Source organism: Gorilla gorilla, chromosome 2 (assembly GCF_029281585.2).
Source record: "Gorilla gorilla gorilla isolate KB3781 chromosome 2, NHGRI_mGorGor1-v2.1_pri, whole genome shotgun sequence".
NCBI lineage: Eukaryota > Metazoa > Chordata > Mammalia > Primates > Hominidae > Gorilla > Gorilla gorilla.
In genome coordinates, this window is record NC_086017.1 from 184051878 (window position 1) to 184077512 (window position 25635).

The following is a 25635-nucleotide window of genomic DNA, read 5'->3' on the forward strand; positions in this document are numbered from 1 at the left end:
CAGAATTTGTTTTATCTTTTGGGCTATTATTTGAGATGACTTTGAGTGGAAAGATCAGGGATACCTCTGAAGAAGTGTATGTTGGAGAACAAATTAAAAAGATTTGAGGACGTTTCATCTGGAGACAAGATTTAGGTTTCAAGGACTAACTTTCTGTCATCAGGTAGCAACGTGTTCTCAGATTCTTTCTATGCAGACTTTATTTGGCTTACTGATAAACCTGAAAAACTCATTTATTTATCAAATGAGTCTTCACCTGTGCATTGGCGAAGTGCTGTAGATAAACTATTCTGTTAGTTTGCTAAAACAATGCTGGAAAGCAAGCATTATTACTCCATTTTATAGTTGAGGAAAACTTAGTCTGTAAAGAGCTTCTACAACATGGTGAATTTCACACAGCTACTTCATGACAGAGATGGGATTCAAATCAGTTACATCTTAGGGCCTCTTCCTCTGAGCCATTATGCTATGCTGACTTGTAAATGATGTTTACAGCCCTGTCCAGCACTAAGATAGGATTCCAAATATATGAAAGGTTCTTGCACAGAGCTTCAGAGGGCAGAAGTGGAATCTTTAGCAGGAAACAGAGGCTTCTAAGAAGGGAATTGTTCATCTTGGAAACTCGTAGCTCATGACCTCGGTGGTGTGCAGATCAAGAGAAATGAGTGTATCTGGAATCTAGTAAGAGGGATGACTGTGCTGTGGAAATATAACTCACAGTTTGTTCTGGTCTTCTCTTGCCTCCCCGTAATTTCTTTTCTTACATAAGTTTCAGCTTTGCCTGGCAATCAGACACCTTTTATTTTTCTTTATTATTATTTTTTTTTGAGATGGAGTCTCGCTCTGTCACCAGGCTGGAGTGCAATGGCGCGATCTCGGCTCACTGCAACCCCTACCTCCTGGGTTCAAGCGATTTTCTAATTTTTGTATTTTTAGTAGAGATGGGGTTTCACCATGTTGGCCAGGATGGTCTCCATCTCTTGACCTCGTGATCCGCCCACCTAGGCCTCCCAAAGTGTTGGGATTACAGGCATGAGCCACTGCGCCCGGCCTTTTCTTTATTATTTCTTTAATTTGTCTGCAATTAATGTCTTCCAGGTTGTGGCCTCTCCCAGAAGACTTTATATTTTAAAAAGAACAGATCACAGGAGGATAATTTTATGGGGCAGGTGGCCTCCTATACATGACTTCCCATTCTTTCATCCTAACATCAAAATGTCTCAGAGGGGAAATAATTGCACCTGTGAGAAATGCAATGGACTTGTCAAAATACATGTATAATATATAGATCCACATACGTTATATACATATATATGTTTCTATGTGCTTTGTGACAAGAAAAAAATCACAACTTCACATAATATTAAATGAAATGAGATAAAGTGCTAACTTCAAGAGACCTGCCACTATACTTCCAAGTTATCTGTCCAGTCTCTGGTTACATCTCTGATTTGCATCTTATATGAACGTTACAGCAGGCCAACCTCCACCTGATGAAGAATAAATAATAAATGAAGTGAAGGCTTGCCAGCTAAATATGATATTTTCCATCCCTTTATGTTTGGGCTTGAAATAATTCTCCTGAGGTTTTCTGGAAGTTATTATTCCTCATAGGTTGTTGGTTCCTGGTGTAGGCTGCACTATATATATATAATAGCACCTATGCTTTCTTGAATAAAAATAGGTTAGCTTAACAGTTACTTTATAATCCTGAGAAAAACAAAATCATGCCACATGTTAAAGGCTGACATTTGAAATGCCAAGGTCTCATTATTTGGAAGGGAGAAAATTATCATGAAAAAGAGAATGATTCAGCCCAGGTACAGATAAGTAGGCAGTCTTCAAAAATTAGTGAAGAAAATACAATCATATGAATTCAAGAAAAGAGGAGAATTTATTTTAATTGGTGTGCAATACCACCAAAATGATGGCTGAGTATAAATAAAAACATTAAAAGCTTTGAGCTTTGCAGATTATCTTATACCTGAGTGAACACGGCTTAAAAAATTTCATGATTTCATGGAATAGTTATTACACATCTCCAACTGCTAAAAAAAGTGACCTCAATTTCTCTGCAAGCTTGTAAATCAATAACCCATAAAAATCTATGGAAAATAGAAAAGATAACCATAAAACCCTCTAAATTTGGTTTTGCTCATAACAAGTTTTGATTTTCAGATGCAAACAAACACAAAGAAGGAGTCAACATGTTTGTAAATTTAGACTGGAAGGCAAAGTCTCTATGAAAATAAAATAACCTCATGGAAACCATGCAGAATAGCCACAGGCCTCCTGGGAATCAAATATCTAGACCTAAATTTGTTAAAGTAAAGAAAGGCCTGAATTGCTTTACATCTCTAAGCCCATATCTTTCTCAAATGAGAGAAAATGAAAAGAAATTTGGAGGTTAATTTTTTCCTCCCATAGAAACCATCAGAAACCCAAAAGCTTTTTAGGAGGCAAAAAAAGTAAAGAAAAAACTGCATTTAAATGATGTGGGCTTCTGCCGTCACCTACTAATAATACTGAAAAACCAAACCAGGAATATTTTGAAAAAATAGACATTTCTGAAGAAGATACAAAATAAACGTTACTCAGGGGTCACTGAGGATTAATTGTCTTGCTTTTTATGATGCCTGAATTTTTTAGTTTATTTATATGTTATTTTCATAGTGATGGGAGTCTCATTATGTTGCCCAGGCTGGAGTGCAGGGGCTATTCATGGGCGTGGTTACAGCCTACTATAGCTCAGAGATCCCCAACTGGGCCACAAAGCAGGAGGTGAGTGGCGGGCCAGTAAGAAGCTTTATCTGTATTTACAGCTGCTCCTCATTGCTGGCATTACCGCCTGAGCTCCACCTCCAGTCAGATCAACAGTGGCATTAGATTCTCATAGGAGCACGAACCCTATTGTGAACTGCTCAGGCGAGGGATCTAGTTTATGTGCTTCTTATGAGAATCTAATGCCTGATGATCTGTCACTGTTTCCCATCATCCGCCGATGGGACTGTATAGTTGCAGGGAAACAAGCTCAGGGCTCCCACTAATCCTACATTATGGTGAGTTGTATAATTATTTCATTATGTATCACAATATAATAGTAATGAAAATAAAGTGCACAATAAGTGTTATGTGCTTGAATCATCTTGAAACCATCCCCCCACCTTGGTTTATGGAAAAACTGTCTTTCACAAAACCGGTCCCTGGTACCAAAAAGGTTGGGGACCACTGCAATAGCTTTTAACTATTCCTGGACTCAAATGATTCTCCTGCCTCAGCCTCCTGAGAAGCAGGGACTGTATCAGCTCTGTTGCCTGAATTTTCTAACAAGCCTTAATTATCAACGTGCAGAGAAGGCTGATGTGCAAGTGAAGCACGCTGCCCCTTGCAGGGCATATTCTGAGGCACTGGCAAGGATTAGTGCCCTCAAATTCTTGTATGATCTGGATGCCTGACATTGTGTTGGTAGCAGGGGACTAAGCCATTTATTTCTCAGTGAGAGTTGGGGCTTCAAAGGCAAAAAACCTCCAGAGAGGTGGCATTGTGGCTGAAATTCACACTGAGGCAAAGCAATTGAATGCTCAACTCATTTTCGAAAAAAACTGCCTATTGGCATGTACATGTTGGGTTGAAGTGGGGATAGCGTGAGGAGAAGAGAGGAATGGGGTAGTAAAAAGCAACCTTACTTACTTGACAGTCCGGCTAAATCAATGTCACTATATATATATATATATAGAGTAAAATCTACACATTAATTTATATATGTGTATGGTTCAGGTTCTTGCCTCTCTCCCCCCTTTCTTCCCTTTCTTTCTAATGCCTGCAGCACTCACAGAACATCAATAGAAGAACTACACAAAACTATACAACCAGCAAATAATGTCACGGTCACTATCTCCTTCATGGGAACACTCAACCTTGGATCAAATACATGCCTCAATTACATCTTTCATTTAAAAGTGAACCTCTCCTACTGGCATACTACCTCAAATAGCATCAAAGCAAAATGAAACACAGGCAGCATTTAACAACGCTGGTAACCATGGAAACATATCATTAAAGAATATATAAACAGGAATGAATAATTAGATGAGAAATTTATGTCTACATTTATCTTTTTGCAAGACCCAGGAAAGGAAGCTCTCTTTTACCTCTCACCTCAATTTGGATACTTCCTCTTTAGTGTGTCTTCTAATTGAAAATATGAGAATTCATAAACTGGGAATTTTAATATTGTCTAGCTCAATAGACAAATTTCTTTGTAGGCAAGAGACTAAAGAATATTGCATGCCCATTGTTGTCTAGATATGACACTTAAGCAGCCAAGAGGTTTGCTTCAGGGATGTGAAGTACACAGGAAAATCTGACTTACATCATAGGGAGAAAGGGACAGCAATTATTAACTGTTAACAATGGAAAACATAAGTTGCCTAATCTACTGGGAGGTAATCTAATAGTGGGAAGATGGAGGGGAGAATCTGAGTCTTATAAGTTATTTAAATTGCATTGTCAGGTAGGCAGGATCACCTGTGCAGGTCATTCAATGTCATACCTTTGCACATAGGGCAGTCCCAGATAAACTCTATGGTGGGCTAAGTTGGTCACTAACTTAAAAATTGGAAATAGCTTTTGAGACATATGCCTGGGGTTGTGCATCAGAATCACCTGGTTGAAGGGAGACAATAGAAATATACAGTTTTTAGTATCCCACTCAACTCTAGGAATCTAATATTTTAAATGCTTTTCTAAGTGACTCTGATGCAGTTGGTTACTAGACTGGTGTTTAAGAGCCACTAACCTAGGCCAACCTCCTCATTGGAAGGCCAACGGAAGCAGAAATGAAGGCCTAGAGCAATTTTGGTAGATTGAGTTGTGGGTCTCAATTTTTCCCCTCCTTGTTGCAACGTCATCTCCACCCCTTTGTCTTGGCTTTGTAGTGGGCAGAAGAATCTACCCTTTGCTCTTGGGTTTGATCGTGTGGCTTGCTTTGGCTAATAGAATGTTAGAAGCGATGGTATGAGCAGTGGCTTAAAATGTGCTTATATGGTTTGGCTTTCTCTCTTGGAATCCTGCATTTTGCCATAAAAAGAACCTGCATCAGGTAATCATTGGACAAAGGAGAGCGAAAGATCCGTGAAATACACTTGGACCTCTCTGCAGCTTGGAGGTAAGCCAAGCCCAGTCGAGATTACCCTCAACTAGTCAAATTTGAGCCAACATATTTATTTGGTAAGCCACTGAGTTTTAGAGTGGTTTGTTACACAGTATTATTGCAGCAGTAGCTGGCTAACAAAAAATTGCATTATTTATTAAAAATTGAGTCAGCTTTGGAACTAGAAGTTAAATTTCCTGAATCTCAGGCCCAACCTTTTCCTCCTGCTCCGTGATGCCTATTTTCCTTTGCTTCCTTTCCTTGACAGAATTAAGCACAGATGTCCATTGTCTTCAAAAGGTACTTCTGGTTGGCCTACATTTCCTATATTTCTGTCAAATTTTCTCATTAGACCTTACCTTTCCCTATATCTTATTCTTATAGAATTCTGCTTTCACCTTTCAAAGAAGACTAAGAAAGCTCAAATAAACTAATTTTTACAATTCTATTCAGAGGTAACAATGTACTTAGTTAAACACTTCTAGATAAAATTTCTTCTGCATATGACCTAGGGCTGACTGGAGACTCAATGCCAAATGATAAGAATTTAAGTATGATACATAGGAATTGATGGGGAAAATATTTTTGGGTGAGTGTCTTTAGTGCTTCTCAAATTACATCTAATCTAAATACTATAGAGCCTGGGCTGCTTTCAGACATTCGTCATGCAAATAATTTAGAAACTCTCTGCCTGACAGGGCCAAATAAATAAATACACTACAAATATAGGCCACTAAGAGAAATGTTCAGATGGTATTGCTATTTTGTTCCTTTCTGTGGAAAAATTTTTCACATGGAAGCAAATCTTCAGAGAAAACACATTTCTCCAGAAAATGTAGGTGTTTTGTTAAAGATAAAAAATATTTTTCAGTTCCTTGACCTTACTTTGCCTGTAATTTCATGTTGAAGATTTTATATTTATTTGGGGTTAGCATACATTTTTATCAGGTAATGAGTAATATTGGGATGATTTTGCACTATCAAGAAGAAAAAGAATAGAAGAGAAAAAAGTCATCATTATTAGTATAAGTAATCAAGTCATGTTCAGTGTTAATTTATTGTACATGATTCTCTGGTCTGTTTAGAGAAATCTATTCACTTGCTGCTCCCTTGATTGTCATGTTTGAAAGAAGCAGTTAGGAGGCTAAGAACTTGGAACTCCATGAAGACACCTCTGAGCACAGAAATTAATGAGCCTAAAAGATCTATTGGAAACCTGCAACTTTCTTCAAAAATTCTATTGATCCCAAACTCAACTGAAGCACAAAAGTTGTTTACAATTGTGAACTTGGAACACATGCGCACATACCTAGCAAAATGTTCATTGGATTCATAATCACTGGTTTTTAAAATTGTAAAACAACTATGCCAAAATATTCTCATGTCAAATGTTATTGGTCTGAGCTTCATGTCAAACCAATATTTAATTTGATTGATTGATTTAACAAATCTGTATCAAGCTGCTTTTTGCAATGCATTTTGATGGCGGTGCATTTCGAAAGCAGATTAACTAGAGGTGGTATACAATTTAAGTACCTTATAGTCTGTAGCTTTTCCTGGTAAATAGTTTGTGCTAGAATATATGCTCCTTGAAGACAGGCAATGTCTATTTTGTTCACTCCTGTATCTCCAACATGTAGCACAGTGCCTTACATACAGTCACTAAATAAATATTTGTTGAATGAGTATGAATGACAAATACAATTTGAGCGTAAATAATAAAGGTATCCACTAACTTAAGAAGACTCTGGACACTATTGCAAAGGTTTCAAGCTTGAATGACCATGGTGCAGTTTATGGAGTCACTCATGACAATAACATTGTGGGTGCTATTTTTTGCTTTGAGTGTTAGAAGCAGTAAATGCCTCCTGGTAGGCCTAATAGCAAAAAGAAAAGGGGTTGTTGCAATAGTGACAATCATGTAAATAGAAGGAGTTGTAAAAGAGTCTTAGCCTGTGGTCTGTGAACCCTGAAGTCCATAGAAAGGCGTTAGGGGCCCACAAACTATGGGCCGTCTTTGAGTATGTGGCTGTGGAAAATCTTTTTTGTCTCTCAGTTCAGCCAGCTCCCAGTTTTGTCCCTTGAGAGTAGGACTAATCATACCAAAGAGATATTTCTTTCTGGTAAGCTGCCTTTGGAAACCATATAGGCCATTGATAGCTTTGAGATGGGAAACATTTCAATGCCAAGTGCAACTTGAATTGGATGGGAAGTCTTGGTGTTCTCTGCACAGATGGAAGACCTGTGAAGCTGGCACTGCCTCAGCCTCTGCTGCTTCACTGAAGAAAGATGCTCCACATGTCATGCTTTCTACACGGGCCTGTGTTGGTGTCAACAGCTCTTCCAACAATCTCGAAAGAGGTCTTTCTACTGCTGTGAAAGTCTTCAGCTTCTTAGGAGCCAAGAGCTTGAATTAGTGCCTTTTCAGTAGATCTTTGTCAAGATACAAGAGCACACCATGAGGTTCTTTCCTTTTAGAGAAGTTTGTTGACAATCCAGAGAAGAGATTTAGATGTGATTTAGTTTGGTTAATTCTTCACAATTTTTTAAGAGAAAAGAAAACTCCTTCTTAGAATAATTTGATGGTGAGAAATTCCAGGACTAGCTTTGTAATGGCTGATACCTTAGGCACATAAATTAAACAAATCTTTTGATTGAAAATGCTGAAGTTACTATTAGAGATCCTGCTGAAAAACTATAAGCTTTTTTTTTTTGGCCAAGCAGCTACTCTAAATGAGGTGACTGAAGTCAAATAACAATATGGATTTTCCAACACTGAAGGTGAGACTGACGAAGACTTGAGAGTTTCTGGGGACAAAAATGTACAGACACTTGGCAAGTGGCTTATCTCTTATGAAGGTCACTTTTTGTTCAGACAGCCTTAAAATGGAAACAAATTGCTGACATAGATAGCGTTGATGATATAAGCCTAACAAAGATGACCTCATTTACTTGAGGACAAAGGAAATGACGTATTATAAATTTTAGTTGAAAATTTTGGTAATTGTTGATTCATGCTGACCCATCTGAGATATTGTGTAGTATTGGAGCTCTAACTCCATTTGCTAGCAGAGATTTTGTGAATCAGGATTTTACCTGTTATTGACATTAAAATGAAATGTTGAAATTGATGCAATATTAAATATTTCAATTCCTTGATCTAGAAAAGCTACAAAAGCCTTTTCACAAGAATGAGAAAACCATAATTTTCTGTAAATGCTGTTCTGGTATTCTGACTATGTATAGGAGATCAATTTCCAATCCAATGAGATAAAAAGTAAGCACATATTTCGTGTGTGTGCGTGTTTATGACTATTGTTCTAGGTGGATGCTTGCAAATGAATTAGATTCTCAGAGGGGTCTATAACTCAAAAACATAAAAATAAAGAAAAAAAGAACCATCAAGGTAGGGGATGAGCTGATCAGGCAGCATGCCCCTGTTTAGTGGGGTTCCTCTGCACTTGTTTTGTGGGAGTTCTGTGATACAATTAGCTGTTACCTTTTCTCACTTCACTTTGCTGAGCACCGCAGACCGGGGTTGGCTCTGTTATTCACATTACATGAGTTAAAGATACACACATGAAAACTTTTGTGCCTCAGAATGTGGCTGAAAGTGAATGCAGCAGGACAGGACAGGGGAGTGGAAGATGGAGGAAGCTTGCTTGCTTGTTTTCCTCATGTTATTAAAACTAGCCCTGGATGTAAGGAGCAGGGAGAGGTGGACTAGATTTTAATATAAAGTTCTTCTTGTAATAAAATTAGTGTAGGACCAATATATAAATACTATAGGGCAGCTGTTTCAAAAATAGCTTAGTCTAAGCCCGACTTGGTACTTTCTATTTTGCTAATTACTTCAGGATTGTGGTGAGGTCTCCAGGTGTTCTCAAGGAGAATGGCTGATTACAGATGCCTGGATGTCGGGTTGCAGAGGCATTGTGTGCAAGTACAGTCATGACAAGTTATTTTCAACCCTCTCTAGCTCTGAAGAGGTGACACTATTATAGAATAACATGTGCAAACACTTATTCAAAGTGATATATCCCAGTGTGAGCTGTCATATAGTATAGTGCTTTATGCCTTTCTTTTCCTTGCTAGGTTGATGATATGAAAAATGTTCCTAATGCAATTGAAAGGTTCTTGAGTTCACCAAAGCAAAGGTCCATTCTTTTGCATCTGAGAGTTTGTAAGTCAACCATGTATAAGAGTAAATATAGACGTGTTCTCAAATTTTTACATTCTGAAATTTTCCATTTCCTGTTAAGAAGAATAACCAACTAAAATGGTATGGATTTTATATGGTTGAAAAGGAAGATATACAGTATAGTAACTTCTGGCAAAGGTGGTGAAAATAGTGTCTATCTATTTAACCTTAATGGATGCCTATAAAAGTGCATGAAAATACAGTCTCTAGTCTGTGATGTTTGGGGACATTCTTGAAGTCATCAGTGAAATTGCTAGGGTGGATTGGGTAGTGGGGCATATATATCTTTAAAGATGGCATAGACTTGGCACTCTCTGGCAGGGTTTAAAAACCCCCTTCTGATTTAGGACAGAACAAGGATTAGGGATTCGAATATATACATTTGAATCAAGATCAAGGAGAAGCTGGTTAGCAGCAGGAAGTATATAATGGGTGAGTGAATGGTTTGGTGTGCTGATGTTGGGGCTTGATACAGGGTGTTAATTTATAGAATTTATCTGCAGGAAGTGATTTCTAATTATGTTGCTTCTTTTTCCCTCAAAATTTGTGACATCATTTTGGATATGCCTAAGATTTTGGGTAAGATTTTAGTGCTAAAATGGGCTTTAAGAATAAACCTTCTCAAACACTTTATTCTAGCCATCCTCACTTTCCAGTTGAAGCTCTGCTAGAGACTAACTTGCCCTAAGTTCAATATCTAGTTAGTATTAGAACTTACGCCAAATCAGACCTGACTTCTAGACAAGAGCTCTTTTCCTTTATGCCAGGTTACATCCAATCAAGAAACAGGGAATACAAAAAGAACTATTTTTTTATCTTTTATTAATGCATAATAGTAAAATATTCATTTTATTTCTTTTTATATCACAAACATGCATGCATTTGGTAAGTGGAGATTATTTTCTTAGTCTGAGGTAAATAAAATAGGGATATTAATGCTCTCTGAAAGCTAAAGGAAACAGAAAAATTTTTTTGCATCAGATGGATACTGTGCTGACATAACAAGATTGGAAGGAGGCATGTCTCACACGTGAGCGTAAAAACAGAGTTATCACGCTTGTGAACCTCAACATGGTCAGACGAAATTTTTATTTATGAAACTTCCAAGGTCTTACTTTGTCTTAGGTTATGCTGACATTGGATCTATTATTTTCTTAGTTCAATGTAGAAAACAGGATAGGTACTCATATACATTTGTTTAATGAATAATTAAATTAAGTCAAGCATTCGCTGGGGACCTAGTATATGCCAGGCCTGCTGAATATTTTCCAATCCTCAAGATTCACAACTCCTTTCCCACCTCTCTTAAATCCTTTATAAAAGCCTCTGAAATCCTTATAAAAAAGTCCTCTTTGTATAGCTGTAGCCCATATTATTTGCTTATTTTTCCCATCTGGCATTTTTAAACAACTATTTAGTTACATGTTCATCAGCCATTACTGCTGTTTGTGTGTTCCAGATTCTCTTAGGAAAGTCTTAAAATTATCAGAGAAGTAATAGGTTGTTTTGGGTTTAAAGGTTTGTCTAGCTGGAGATCAACATTTGTTTTTTCATTTTAAAATAATCACAGAACTGAAGTATAATGGGACTAATTTAAATTTTTTTTAATAGAAGGTAAATTGATCTCCAGACACAACCATGTGCGTTGCTGGAAATTGTGTATGATAAACCTGACACTTTAATATCTAACAAAGATAACATATAATATAGAGAGACAAAAAAACTAGGGTCCAAGACATGGTTGTGAAAATGTGGGGGGAAAAAAAACAGGAAAAAAACAGGAAGCTTCAGAAGGCTGTTGATGATTATTTCTTACTTTACAGTTAGTGGCTTAGGACATCTTATTCTGGTTGGTTCAAAAGGTTCATATTCAATTAAATTAAAACATCTTGAAATACAAGGAAAAAGCTCCACACAGTCTGGAGAAGAGAAAACATGGAGGAGAAAGTTGGCTTTTGTAGTTGATTTTCAAATATTTATAAAAATTTCACTGGAAATGGGTTTCATGTGGTTCATGTGGACTCACCAGAAACAATGGGATGGAAGTTTTAAGGGAGTAGAAATTCACTTTAAATGAGGAAAACAGTTTAATAGTTAGCAAACTGGATGTTATTTTTGTGGGGGTTAAGTGAGCTCTTCATTTTGGATATATGTCAGAAGAAACTTATTGACAGCTTGTTGGGGGAGGGTAAAGCAAGAACAGATTCATGTCTTATAAATGAGATTGAACTAATAATTCCAAAATTCTTCTTATAGGTTTAAGAAATTATGAATTTCTTCTTGGCATCTGATTGACCTTTGGTATGACTTCTTGCTGCCATTTTGAATAATAAATGAGAAACAAGATCTGCAATTTGATATTGGTTAAGTGTTTCAAATCGTAAATGGTAAACAAATACATCTGATCTTTGCATTTTTCCTTTATTATGTAATTAATATTACTTCTAGCATCTGTTTTTACAGGCTGTAGATCAGTAAGAATCTATGAAAATACAATGTTCATATTTTACATAATCCTAATATTATAGTAGCACGCCTGGAAAAGTAGTTCCTGGGATCCCTAAAATTTATATTGAGTTGTAAAACTGAAGTATGGGCCATGGGTTAACAACCTTGAATTTTGCCCCTAGAATTAGTCTTAGAAAATCTACTTCGTTATGAATACATTATTATTCAGTACCTTCTTTCTGATCGATATGCCCAGAGCTACCTTTTTCTTCAGTCTTTTAAGCACCAATCTTTCATTTTGGCTCTAAAAATGAGATGGGTTTCTCCTCCCTAGTTGGGACATCCATTTTTACCTGCCAATACAGTTTGATGAGCTTGCTTATGCTCTGTTCCCTTCCTCCACCAAGCCAGAACATGTAGTCAGCAATCATGGCACTCCTAAGAACAAGGACAGATTAAAAAAAAAACAAAAACAAGTGTATAGGACAGAAGGAAAACCATAACAGCCACTATATACAAATACTGAGGAAGATGATTTTTAATGTATAAATTTGTCTAGACTAATATTAAGCAAAACACAAAGCACGTTTTAGAATGTTGAAAGTAGGGATTTTTTTCGGGAGGTAGATAAACCAAAACTATAAAAGAGAAGCAATAAGCTATTTGTCTTCTAGGTGCTTTTTAAATTTGTACAGTATAAGAATATTTAAAGATTATGAGAGAATGTTTTGTTTTGGTTGGCCTATATTAAGCTTCAAAGCCCTTACAGAGTGACACAGATTTTAGGAACTTTTAGCTTTTCAAACCTAGCATAGCGTATATAGCTAACTATTAGGTTGATATTTAAGTATATCTCAGACTTTACCTGAGTTAAGTATTATTCACCTCTTAATAGTCTCCTGAAAACAGAAAATAAAAAAATCTCCAATTAAGGAAGAATCCTCTCCCCGCAGATTTTTGTGTAATTGAATTGATTTTAATGTCTAGTGTGTAGACTTGCTGCATTAATCTTATTAAGTTGAGGGGATATTAAAAACTATTGTGCAATGGATATTAATTCATTACTTAGTACCCTTTGGAAAAACAGTTTACTTTTATGACTATTTCTCTGCTAGGTCTCTCTATTTCTTTCTCCAGAGATTCCAAATCCAATTAAATGTGACTAGAAGTAATTCCAAATTGTCACGTTAGCCAATTAAACATATAATAATCCTGTGTACCTAATCACTAGTACCAAAAGTTTATTTACTTAAGTAGAGCTATGACTGTGTACCCCTGAATGTTTTTCTTATCTTTGCCTGCAGATATGTGTAGTTTCTTGACATCATTGTAAATTGAATTAGAAAATTTCCTTTTCTAAATATAAGTTGTATAAGTCATAGCAGTTATAAACTTACTCTGTTGAAATAATTTAAATGTTTAGATTCTTCTTCAGGACAGACAAAAATTAGGACTCTAAAAAATCAATGGTGGAAACAAATACCACCAACTGGAGGATTATTCAGCTCTCTCTCTCTCTCTCTCCCTCCCTCTCTCTCTCTCTCTCTCTCTCTCTCTCTCTCTCTATATATATATATATATATAAACACAGGTAGTATTGGAAAGAAGCTGCCCACTGACATTTCAAAATAAATGACAATGATTTAAGAATAGCTAATAATTTAAGAATCCTTTTATATTTTTCAAAGCTCTTAAGGTAAAGAGAGGTAGGAGGTTTTGATGTTGTGTGAATATGAATGGGACAGAAACAAGTTATAAAAATCATAGATTGTAGAGGGACAAAAGTGCATTTCAAATGTTTGCATTTTGATAGAAGCACATGGAAACATTTTCTTTTCATAACAACTTAAAAAGAAAGTTTACTCGACATGGAGGTGCCTGTTATTTAATAGAAATTCATTTAATAAATTCTGAATTTAAGAAATCGATGGAAAATATAGAAATTTTACTTTCAAGGACAACACGCCCTATATTTATAGGAGTTGGGTCCACTTAGGTGACAATTTGGTCTGCCCTCTGATTGCTTCTACCATTAACATTTGGATTTACAAATATGGTTCAACAAACATTGCTTAAGAAGTATACCAGCCATTAGTTAAATCAAGGGTGGGCAAACTTTTCCTGTAAAGGGTCGATAGTAACTATTTTAAGTTTTGTGGGCCATGTGGTTTAACAACTACTCAACTTTGCTTTAGCGGAAGCAGCTATAGACAATACATAAACCAATTAGCGTGGCTGTCTTCCAATAAGATTTTATTTACAAAAAACAGATTGGGGTAGTTTAACTCTAAAATAAGAAAATTAGTAGGTTGATCAAGCCATGGTGGGCATTTATATAACTGTCAATCAATAGTCCGATGCTGGCCGGGCACGTTGGCTCATGCCTGTAATCCCAGCACTTTGGGAGGCGGAGGTTGGTGGATCACGAGGTCAGGAGATCGAGACCATCCTGGCTAACACGGTGAAACCCCGTCTCTACTAAAAATACAAAAAATTAGCCATGTGTGGCGCCGGGCGCCTGTAGTCCCAGCTACTCGGGAGGCTGAGGCAGGAGGATGGCGTGAACCCAGGAGGCGGAGCTTGCAGTGAGCTGAGATCGCGCCACTGCACTCCAGCCTGGGCAACAGAGCAAGACTCCATCTCAAAAAAAAAAAAAAAATAGTCCAATGCCAGTGTGTACATATTCCAGCCGCAGCGCCCCTTAGATATTTCAATCTGCTATTTTCTCTTCAAGGGACAACATAACACGCACTAATATTACTGAGCAGAGTCCGGTAACTAAACTTGACAACTTGAAACATGCAAAAAATGTAAAAGATAATTCTAGATCATAGACACAGTGGTTTGAGTCAAGTAGAAGCTAAATTGATAAGAATTTTTATAATGTTAGTTATTGTCATTTTTGGATTAGGACAATTGTGAAAGAGAAGGAGGTAGATCACCCCAGTGGGTTTCTAAGGCTTTCCTGATTCTTTAATGCTTTTGGTAATTTGGTTTTGTGTTCACCATTGTAAAATTAGAATTTTTAGCATTTTTATTAATGTTTTGCCAAAGTTGCTTTTTCTGTAATAATATATTGTCGCATTGTTTGCTACATTCTTAAGTGTGCTTTTTCACCTGGGGGCTCAAGTCTTTTTTTTAAAGGAACACAGCTCTCCAAATTTATATTGAAACCATGAAGAATTAAGATGCATTGAAATTCCTTACCTGCCATACCTCAGTGAAGCATAAGTATTATAAGAGCAAAAGGATATTAAAATTAAATAACAAAAAATGATTTCCTAAAGCTCCATATTAGCTGAGATATATTTCATAAGTATGATGTATTTCTTTCAATACCTGGCATGTATTCATAAAGGTGTGTTCATGTTTGGAACACAATTCAGATTGTAGTTGCTCCAAGCCCCTTTTTCTTCCCAGTGGAAATGGCAGCTGTGCTTTTACTACCTGCCTTCCTTTGTCTGGTTCTCTATTGTAACTCTGCCCTACTGCTCAGCCCTCATGAATCAGTGAAACTTAGTGAAATGATATGAAAAGTGCATGGAAATAACATTATGTCATGCAATATTTGTGAGGGAAGAGCCATGGGCTTTTCATCATGCTGAATTTATAAAAGGCAAGATAATTAATTGATCAACCCATTGAGCATCCATAAGGAGTCAAGTACCATGTGAGATCCTGGTTCTGGCAGACTCATCCCATGAATCAAATGTAAACAGTAACCCATCATTCTTTCTATTCCCCTTCAGGTATCTCTCTACCATTAGTACAATATCTAGGTGCTAATCAATGTGATTCAATGTTGCTTCCGACTATTTTCATTTCATTGTCATGATTCTATTCATCTTATTTTCATTAATGTACTGAATGTTGTACCTGCAGTGGAGCTATAAGATCATGTTAGGCAAACCCTTTTAACTGACGATCGGCGGCTTAACATCTGCTAATTTTGAGCCTTTATGAAGTGATAAGCACCATGTTAAGCACTTTATGGAGCAGAGTGTACACCTGACCCACCCACTTCTGCACTAGATCTCATCCAATCGCGCCTAATCATGGAAACTGCTCCACGAAGTCTCTCACTCTTCTAGTTTCTTTTCTCTCTTTCCATTTCTCATTTTCTCCTGGAGTTTTTTTGCCAGCATACACAAATGCTGTTGTTTCTTCCTTTTAAAACAAAACAAAATACCCCAAAAGCTTCTCTTGCTCCATGTCTTCCATTCCAATTATCACCTGAATTCTTCCCTTCACTATTAAAAAGCAAACTGGAAAACCTCGCACTCTTGAAAAAGCCGTGTGCATTCTCTACTTCTAATTTTTCTCTTCCTGTTGTCTCTGCGACTCACTCCAGCAGGGCTATCATTCCCACCACGTCACTGAAACTGCTCTTGTCAGTACCACTAATAGTTTCCGTATTGCCTAATGCAATGGTTCAATTTTCAGCCTTCATTTTCTATACATTCTCAGGTGCAAGTCATACAATAGCTCATGCCGTCATCTAGTGTACACTCTCCCACTTGGCTTCCACTGTGCCATTATTTCTGGTTTTCCTCCTATCTTTCTGGTTGCTGTTTTCATCCTCCCTTGCAGTTATCTTCCCAGAATTATCATCTGGTCCATAATCTCTCACCTGGATTACTGCAACGGCCTCCAAACTGGGCTCCCTGCTTCTCCATCGGTTTATTCTCAACACAATAGTCAGAGTGATCCCATTAAAATTAGGATGCTAGAGCAGGTCACTCCTGTGCTTAAAACTGCAAAGCTTCCTGTCTCTCTCAGAGTAAAAAACTAACCTCTTTATAGTGGCGTTTAAGTCCTATATCATCTGGACACATGTTGCTTCTCTGACCTCATTTTCAACTACCTTCTTAGCTCACTCTGCTCCAGACAGGGTCCATCCTGCTGTCCCTCACAAAGAATGGCCATACTATTGCTTCTGGGATTTTGCACATGACAGTCCTTCTCCTGAAATGCTCTTTCCCTAGACATTCTTATGACTCTCTTGCTCACCTCCTTCGGTCTTTGTATGTGTCATTTTCTCAGTGAGAACTACCCTGACCAGATTCCAACACTATCCATACCCTCACTTGTACTTTTTCCATACTACTTATCACCATTCAACATGAAGTTTATTTTGTTTGTATTAGTTTTGGTGGTGTTTATTGCTGTCTTCCCTTACTGCAGGGACAGCAGATTATGGTCTGTGGATCCCATCTGGTCTGCTCCCTGTGTTTATAAATAACGTGTTAATGGAACACAGCAATGCTCATTCATTTGTGCACTGCTTACACACTGTCTATGACTGCTTTTGTGCAACAATGGCAGAGGTGAGCAGTTACAAAGAAATCCTATGTTTCACAAAGCCAAAAATACTTACTATCTGGCTCTACTGGAATGTAAGGTTCCCAAGGGCAGAGATTTTTGTCTGTTTTATTCACTGCTGTATCCCCTGTGCCTAGAATGGTGCCTGGCATGGTAGTCACACAATAAATATTTGTTGAATTAATAACTACACATTATCTCATTTATTTATATAAATTCAAAAAAATAAATTCGATGTTACAAAGAGCCTGAGACTAACAGAATTACATAGCTTACTAGGATTCTAGCAGAAGCAGTCTGGCCTTAGAGCTATCTCACTGTCCATATTTAAGAGAATGCTTTTGTAGTGAAAGTGGCATGGTAATGGAGCGACAGAATGGGCTTTGTCAGTCTAATTTGTCCAATGCAAAATTTAGCTCATATGAGAGCTTAATGAATGCTAATGGATGCTGATGTATTTATGGCATAAATTGAAGAGGAAAGGTATTGGGAAACACATTGGCCTAATGTGTTGTATCTAAAATTATTTTTTACATGATGCCTTCAGTCATATGTCAGCAGTTATTGCTTCCCTGCAAGGAAATGTTCACATTTTGTTTACTTAATACATCTGTTAAGTATAAAAGGGCCAGAATCTGGTTTTTAAGTATCTACGCATATAAAATAAAATGTTTTTATGTTATGAACTCAACTTATTGTGAATCAAATTTTGTTCCTGTAGAATGGCAAATGCACAATAAAATAATGTGACATGTTATTATTCATCAAATAGGTAACACTTTTATTTTCCAGTTTTATTTATTTATTTGTAATTAATATCACAAAAGGATTATGAGTACAAGCACATTTATGTTAGGTGCTTTTACAGATTGGATATTTCTAAGACTGTGCAATTCTAAGAGTATGAGAAAATACTACTGACATTTCTCAAGGCCTATGTTCAGATTCAAAATTTATAACATTTCTACTCAGTGTGGCCACATGGTGGTGTAAAACAATAAGATATGGGTAAACAAAAAAAAATCACAGCACACAATCAGCTGTGTGGTCTCACTGGGCTGACTGGCTGAGACCTTGAAAAGTCATTCCGTTCATCACCTTGCCTTTAGGCAGGATCACACTTAAACCTTTCAAATGAGACTGATGAGAATCTATTCTGTTTTAAAGACCTCCACAGAAGGACATTGCTCTGCTCTCCTCACTGATTCCAGAGTTTCAGAGCCATAAATAGCATCTTCTGCAGTTTTAGTCTGCTGGCTTTAGTTCTCTCTCCAGTGTTAATGCAACCCAACTACACCGTATTCTCTGAATAGAAGTCTAAATATCCTCACAATAATTTATTAATCTTCTTTTCCCTATGTTAATTAATTAACCCCACTTGCTTCCATCTTTCTCCAAGTGTCCTCTTTTTTTTTTTTTTTTTTTTGCCATGAGTCAGTTTTGTGGTTGCTTTTCCAATTTATTTAAGTTTCTCCTTTTCTTCCTTCTACAATTGGAAAATGAACTCTCTCAAGAGTCTAGGGATAATCTGTGATCTTTATATGCACCTATTTCATTTATGTAATTGTATAGGTACTTCTTAGAGGTATGTGTATGAGATCTAACTACAGAATTCTTTTGTATTATCGATATGTTTAGGAGGTTGTTTCCTTTCTCCTATACTTAAAAAAGCTCAAGAACATATGTATATACGTTGTTAATTTTAGATGAATTAATATTGTTGCAGACTGTATTTTTCTTTTGACTATAAATACACACTAATATTAAAGATGATGTTCTTATGGGGAGAAGAGTGGAACTAGTAAATTCATTCAAGCCAACACACACACACACACACACACACTCACACACACACACACACACACTCACACACACACACAAAGCATCTTTATCTAGGCTCACATATTTTCCACACAGCAGCCAGTCACAATGTTGTTTCCAAAAATGTAAAGGAAAATTATCTCAAAACCCAACCTCCTATGGTAGCCTACAATTCTTAACAGGCTGTTTTCCTCTTCAACACATTTTCCATAACGCTCCAGTCAAGGCCCCACCCCCACCCCCTGGCCCCGCCCTGCTATTCCTAAACCAGAACCTTGTCCTTTTTCCAAATAAGCTTCACATTTTGTCATTACCTGTGTTTACTTGCTTATTGCCTACTTTCCCTAGTCCTGTGCTGTCCAATATGGGAACAACTAGCCATCTGTGGTTATTTATATTTAAATGAATTAAAATTAAACTTTTAAATTTAGTTTCTTGGGTACACAAGCACATTTCAGGTGCTCGGTAGCCCCACGTGGCTAGTGGATACCATCCTCAATGGCACAGAATATCTTCATCATCTCTGGAAGTTCTATCTGATGATGCTGATCTAGACTGTAAGCTACAGGAGCCTACCATTACAGTGCCTCCTACAACATCTGGTAATAGTTGTTGCTCAGTAAATTTTTAATAAACACTTTGCCTATTTAAGTGATCAGTAATTCATATCTGCTGTGTTTGGGCTTTCCTTCGGTTATCCATCTTCTTTCCCCCTTACTGCCTGCCCCTAGTCATTTGACAATCATTCATAAGGAGACTCAGCTTTGATAATGCTCTGGGTTCAGGAGTTTCAGTAGTTGGTGGTCATTGAAGAAGTTTTTCAGTCTCTGGACTTTTGTAACAAGCCTTCTTCTATGCCTAATTGCCTGATTCTAATATCTGGAAATTTTTCCTGAGACTGAGTCTCTACCTATTGCAGCCCAAATCAAGTTTATAGGTTCCTGCCTTGATTATAATTCCAGATTCTGATGATTATTAGAGTTCTAGCCATGCTCCTGCAAGACTATCAGGTAATTGATGGGAATTTTTCTTGAGGTTTACTGCCTTCCTGCTAGTCTGAAATTTCAAATATTGCCTGTTCCTAGATTCTCAATTGGTAACAACAAAAACAACGGTACTACTACTGCTATTTGTAACAGCAGCTGATATTTACTGAGAGCTTACAATGTACATAGCAAGTGCTTTTACATCTCCTTTAATTCCTAAAATCAAGCTATAACTTGAAGAAGCTGAGATTTAAGGAAGTTAATTTTCTAAAAAGTAGATGGCAGAGTTAGGATTCAACTAGATATATGGGATGCCTGAGGCTAATTTCATGTCAAGCTGTTGACTGTTGGTGTACTCTCTAAAAACTATATTCACTGTGGTTGATTAAACTGTGTGTAATGCTATTGCCTGATGATGCCTGGTCCTCCTCCCTTATCCCCCACACATGCTTGTCTCACTAGCAGACATGTCCTATTCTTAGTTCTGGCTTATTAATATGACATGGTCAATTTTTTCTTTTCTGGCTGTGTCAAGAGAGGTGTTATTAAATCTATAGCAAATATATGCCTGATTGAAGAGGAATGGATAAATAGAACTCATTTCAGATATTTTTATGAAGTTTTGTTTTATTTTTGATTTCTTTTTCTGTGTGGAGCCCAAAAATCAGCAAATGTTTCCTGTTTTATTATAATAGGCAAGATTTGGAGTCACGGCAACATGCAAAAGTATGAAGACATGATGCTGATCTCTATGAGCTTCCAATTGGGCTATCAATATGACATCCATATTTAGCATATTTGACATGCCAAAATATCAGGCATTTTATATCCACAAAGAACCTTGCAAATGTTAAGTACATTATGTTAACTAAGAAGTACAGATCATAAGTGCTATAGAATTTTAAAGAGGAAAACAATTACTTTTTTACTGTAATGGAATTTTCAGTGCTGAGACCTGAAGAATGGCTAGCATTATTTTTAAATAGTAATGAAGAAAAGGTAGCAGGTTTTTTATTTGGTTGGGGAGCAGGGACATATCACATGCTAGGGAATTGAAAGTAGGGGTATTAATGCAGAATCTCAGGAGAAGCAGAGGGTTTGTGTAGAGGAAGAAAGGGGGGAAAAGCTAGAAAATTATGTTGGGGACAGATTATGATAAACCTTGGATTTCAGGCAGATGAATTTAAACTTTATTCTCCAGATGCAACGGACAAGTGAAGAGTTTTTGGAGGGAGGTAGCATGGGAACTTCTGGTTTAAAAATCTCAGCCATTGCTAGTCTGGATTTAATAATGGAAAGGAGGTCTTACCTGGCCACAACCTGCCAGGCTTGTGTTTAATAGGGACAGTGATACTCCCTGGCTATATTGGGAACAATCCAGGGTTATCTCTATTTTGCTTTTTAGGTATGGGTTTGTAAGTGGTGTCTTTAATGTCTGGACCCCATTTGCTGTCTGGAATGAAGAAGATTGTCTTACCACGTTCATAGCTAAGCGCTCAGTAAATATTGATTGGCTGCTGTTACAAATAGTAATAGTAGTATTACTGTTGTTGTTTGTTGTTGGGTCCTGATAGGGCCATATGGATATAGGAAGGGATGTAAATACATACGAGTACTGGACTTGTATTTGCATATTTCATGAGTTTCTCTGTTCCACAAAGATGAGGATACTAAGACGAGTCAGCTATTCCTATCATTAAGGTCTAATGAGGGAGGAAATATAATTATATAACAATAAGTAAAGTGGATTAATCAATATATGTACTAATGCAGCTGAGAGGGTTGGTGGTATTCAGGGAGGGGCACCTGGGTCAGCTTAAAATGATGAGTAGGAGTTAGCTAAGCAAAGGGAGCATAAGCCCGAGAAGGGCATTCTAGGCTTAGCACACAGCTTGAACACAGGTGCAGAGGTTAGAAGCAGGAGGAAGAGCAGGAAACTCCAAAAGTACCATCTTGCTGCATTTTGAGCAGGGGAGGGAAGGCAGAGGAAAGGCATGAAGAAGCCTGGATTTCATCCTGTGGTAATGGGGAGCTGTTGTACGGTTTTAAATAGAAAGTGGCAAGGGCAGTTCTGTGGTTGAGAGAGAGAACCTTGATAACACTTTAGAGGATGTATTTGAGTGAGAAGACTGGAGTGGGAGGTGATTACAGGAATTCTGGGGGACAGCAGACAAGTCTAAACTAGGGCAGTGACTATAAGAAAATAGGAAATTGAGATAATGACACCATTCTTAAGGACAAAGTCAACTAACAAGGAATGTGAGGAGAAGACATTTATGACCTTAAATATGGTACATTCCAGGCCCTGTGTGATTTAGTCTCAGACTAGGGTGGGCTTTCATAGAGGAAGAGGCATTGAAGAAGTTATTGTTCCTATTAATAGTCCTATTAATCTTTTGAGGAAAGGAAAACCTAAAACTGACTTCTTCCCTTTTCCAGATGAATGAACTAATATCTGATGCTCAAGAAAACCATAAATGATAAAACGATAATGGGCTCGGCCTGAAGCCAACTGTGTAACTCTTTGCTAGAGACTCACTGGTAATCACAGGCCAGCAGTCAAATAATCTGTTGCTCTGATTCTCTGGAGTGTTGATGGTGCCTGGTAAACCTTAGAGAAGCTTCCTTCGCACTCATTTTTCAAGAGCTCCTCCTGGAGCACCCCCACAGGGAATTTTCCTACCAGTGACCTGTCTCCTGTCCCACCATATCCCGGGTCACTCTCCCATGATGGACAGTCAAGCATCAATTCTTGGAACATTTCCCTACCAGCAGAGGGAACCCTCACCTTCAGGTATGCATGGAAATCTGGAATGTATCGTTCTTCAATCTTGAACATGGATCCTGAAATTTTATTTAACGTTTTGTGGGATCAAAGGAAAGGAAACAATTAGGAAAAACTGAAAAATGTCATATTAGGTCATGCTGAAAGGGGACAAAAGCTAGAGGAGAGTCTGGCTGTACAAAAATAGGCAATCCTGAATTTAACTTCGCTTTCAGTTCTTCACAGCAGCAGTTTCTGGAGCCAATATAAAATGTAAAGCAGTTGGAAATAAGAGTACTTAGAGCAGAAAATAAACCCATTCACAGCAGAGAAACAGCTTACAGAGAAAGTAGCCAGAACTAACTGTCTTGTTACTCTCTAGAAGTAAAGAAATCAAAGCACAATCTCAAGCCTTGTAGAGCAAGTCAAGGGGTGTGCTTTGCATTCCATCTCCTGATCTCTGCTTGGGTAGGAAAAATTCCCTCAGAATATATAGAGATTATACAGCCTGATAAAATATCCTAATTATTTAGCAAATAGTGCAACTCAACCACAGTCATAAACTCAGATGCCTATTTCTCAAGAGCCTGAGACCTGTAGGCAAAGAGGGAGAGAGTGAGGAAAACAGTTATTAGCCAGAATAGGCAGGCCCTGATATGGTAAACTGATTATTTGAAACTTGGAGCCCATTTTCTAATAGAACCAAAGTATCTTATACACTGTGGTGAGGTTGTCAAAGCAGCCTACAAACATCTGTTTAAACCAAAGTTTACTGAAATGATACACATTTATCAGTTATGCAATGTTTTGCCAATGAAATAAAACTAAATAAAAGGGTAAAGTGACGTAAAACATCTGAATTTTTAAGCTGAGTAGAATCAGGTTTCCTTTTCGGTGTTTCTCAACTGCAGTCACTCTTGTAAATTTTAGGTAGCTATACTGTGTAGTACGTGGGCTGTCCTGTGTATTGCAGGAAGCTCTGTACCTCTAGGCGCCTCCTCAACATGCCAATCGTACTTATCACTTACTTTGGCCACCCAAATACCCTCACTCACTTTCCAAGAGATGGGGAGGGGCTGAGATCCACTCAGAGATGTTCATGGAGATTCTGGGGAGGAGGCACCTTAAAGGTTGATGGAACAGATGCTTAATATTTTGAAGTTGAATTTTACTTTATAACACTTTTTTTTTTGAGATGGAGTTTCACTCTTGTCACCTAGGTGCAATGGTGTGATCTTGGCTCACTGCAACCTCTGCCTCCCTGGTTCAAGTGATTCTCCTGCCTCAGCCTCCCGAGTAGCTGAGATTACAAGCGCCCACCATCACGTCCAGCTAATTTTCTGTATTTTTAGTAGAGACAGGGTTTCACCATGTTGGCCAGGCTGGTCTCGAACTCCTGACCCCAGGTGATCCACCTGGCTTGGCTTCCCAAAGTGCTGAGATTACAGGTGTGCACTCTTCCAAGAGAGTGGAGAGCTGTAAGATAATATATAAACATGTGCTAATTTTTATGAGTTACATCTATTCAGAGCAGACATTAGGCAGAATTATGATGTGCTTAAACTTGCTTTCAGCACTTTTCTAGACCCCTTTGGATAGTCCATATCTCTGCTCTGGGATCTTCTTTCTTTCCAATGTGTTCTGCTTGTACTAAAATCTTCCACTGTGAAACCCACCTAGGCCTGGTCCCTCAGGACAGTATTATACGATTCAACCTTTCCCTCTCTCAAAATATCCATCCAAGTGTATCCATTCTGTATCTAATTTTTTCAAGTACACAGTACATGTAGAGATAAGTAGGTAATTTCAGGGGCATCAAAAAATATTCTGGTTCACAAATCTTTCCCTCAATGACTTAAAGTGCCATAAAATGACAGTTACTTCTTTAGGTTGAGTTATTAAGTGGTATTGCACATTTGTGTTTCATTGGAAGGTGAAGGCATTATTTCTCATTAATAATTTTGAATAAATTATTTTTCATCAGAATAACAGAGAGACAATATGGCACAGAGGTTGAAAACTCTGACTTGGGAGCTAGACAACGTTTGTTTGAATCTCAATCCTGTTATTTGCTGGCTGTGTGACTTTGGACAAGTTACTTAACCTATCTGTGCCTCAGTTTCATCATAGTACAATGCGGATAATAATAGTTGCCAACCTCATGGAGTTGTCAGAAGGAGTAAATGCCCTGTTAAATGTAGTGCATATTAGCAGTGCCTGATACTTGGGAAGCACTCAGTAAGTGGTAGCTTCCCGGTTAGTATTCTGCCCAGGTCTTAACACTGATAGTTTGGAAAATAAAATACACATTGATTTCTTGAAAAGTTTATACCCAAATAGGCTTATTTAGACTGCTTCGAAAGGGTATTAATTATCTCATTGTTATTAAAATTTTTTCTTGTGCTTGCGAAACTTACAGAAGCTTACAACTAATATAGGTAGTGTAGGTTTGTGAGTCCACAGTGAGAATGCCATTTCTTTGGTGCAGCCCTCTTTAACCCTTATTACAGTTAACCCTTGAATATTCTTGTTTTCTACCCTGTCATAGCACTTTGCTTATGTCATCTCTTAGAGCCCTCTAAGTCTCCCTTTTAAATTAGCTATTGGTATTCTTTAAAGGCATCTACAGTAGAAAGTAATTTTCTGGAGGTCAGGGATCATGTCTTACTTATTATGAATTCACCAGAGACTTGCACAGTGCAGGCACATGCCATGTGATTCTTAAATGAATGAATAATTGTAAGCTCCATAAGGGCAGGCATTTTTGAAGTTTTGCTCATTGCCATCTATATCAGCAAGTATCTAGAATGGTGATTGGGACATAGTAAGTGAATAAATATTTGCTAAGTGATTTTGTTAAGTGAAGGGAGGCACAGATGTGCTGTTGAAGTTAAAATGGGATTCTATATATTAAACCAACATTTTCACTGATTACATTAAA

The 25635-nt window shown here is 37.5% G+C and overlaps 1 protein-coding gene and 1 non-coding gene across 2 annotated transcripts in view; both read right to left on the minus strand.

Moving 5' to 3' along the window:
* Positions 1–25635, minus strand: part of SPATA16 (spermatogenesis associated 16) — a 251553-nt gene that overhangs the window by 75425 nt on the left and 150493 nt on the right. The window contains exon 5 of the mRNA XM_004038022.5: positions 12155–12239. Coding sequence (XP_004038070.4) covers positions 12155–12239 — 85 coding nt within the window. The remainder of the gene's footprint in view (positions 1–12154; positions 12240–25635) is intronic.
* LOC115934238 (small nucleolar RNA U13) lies at positions 10329–10429 on the minus strand. The gene has a single exon (XR_004070058.1). It is a non-coding gene; the product is annotated as a small nucleolar RNA U13 (small nucleolar RNA).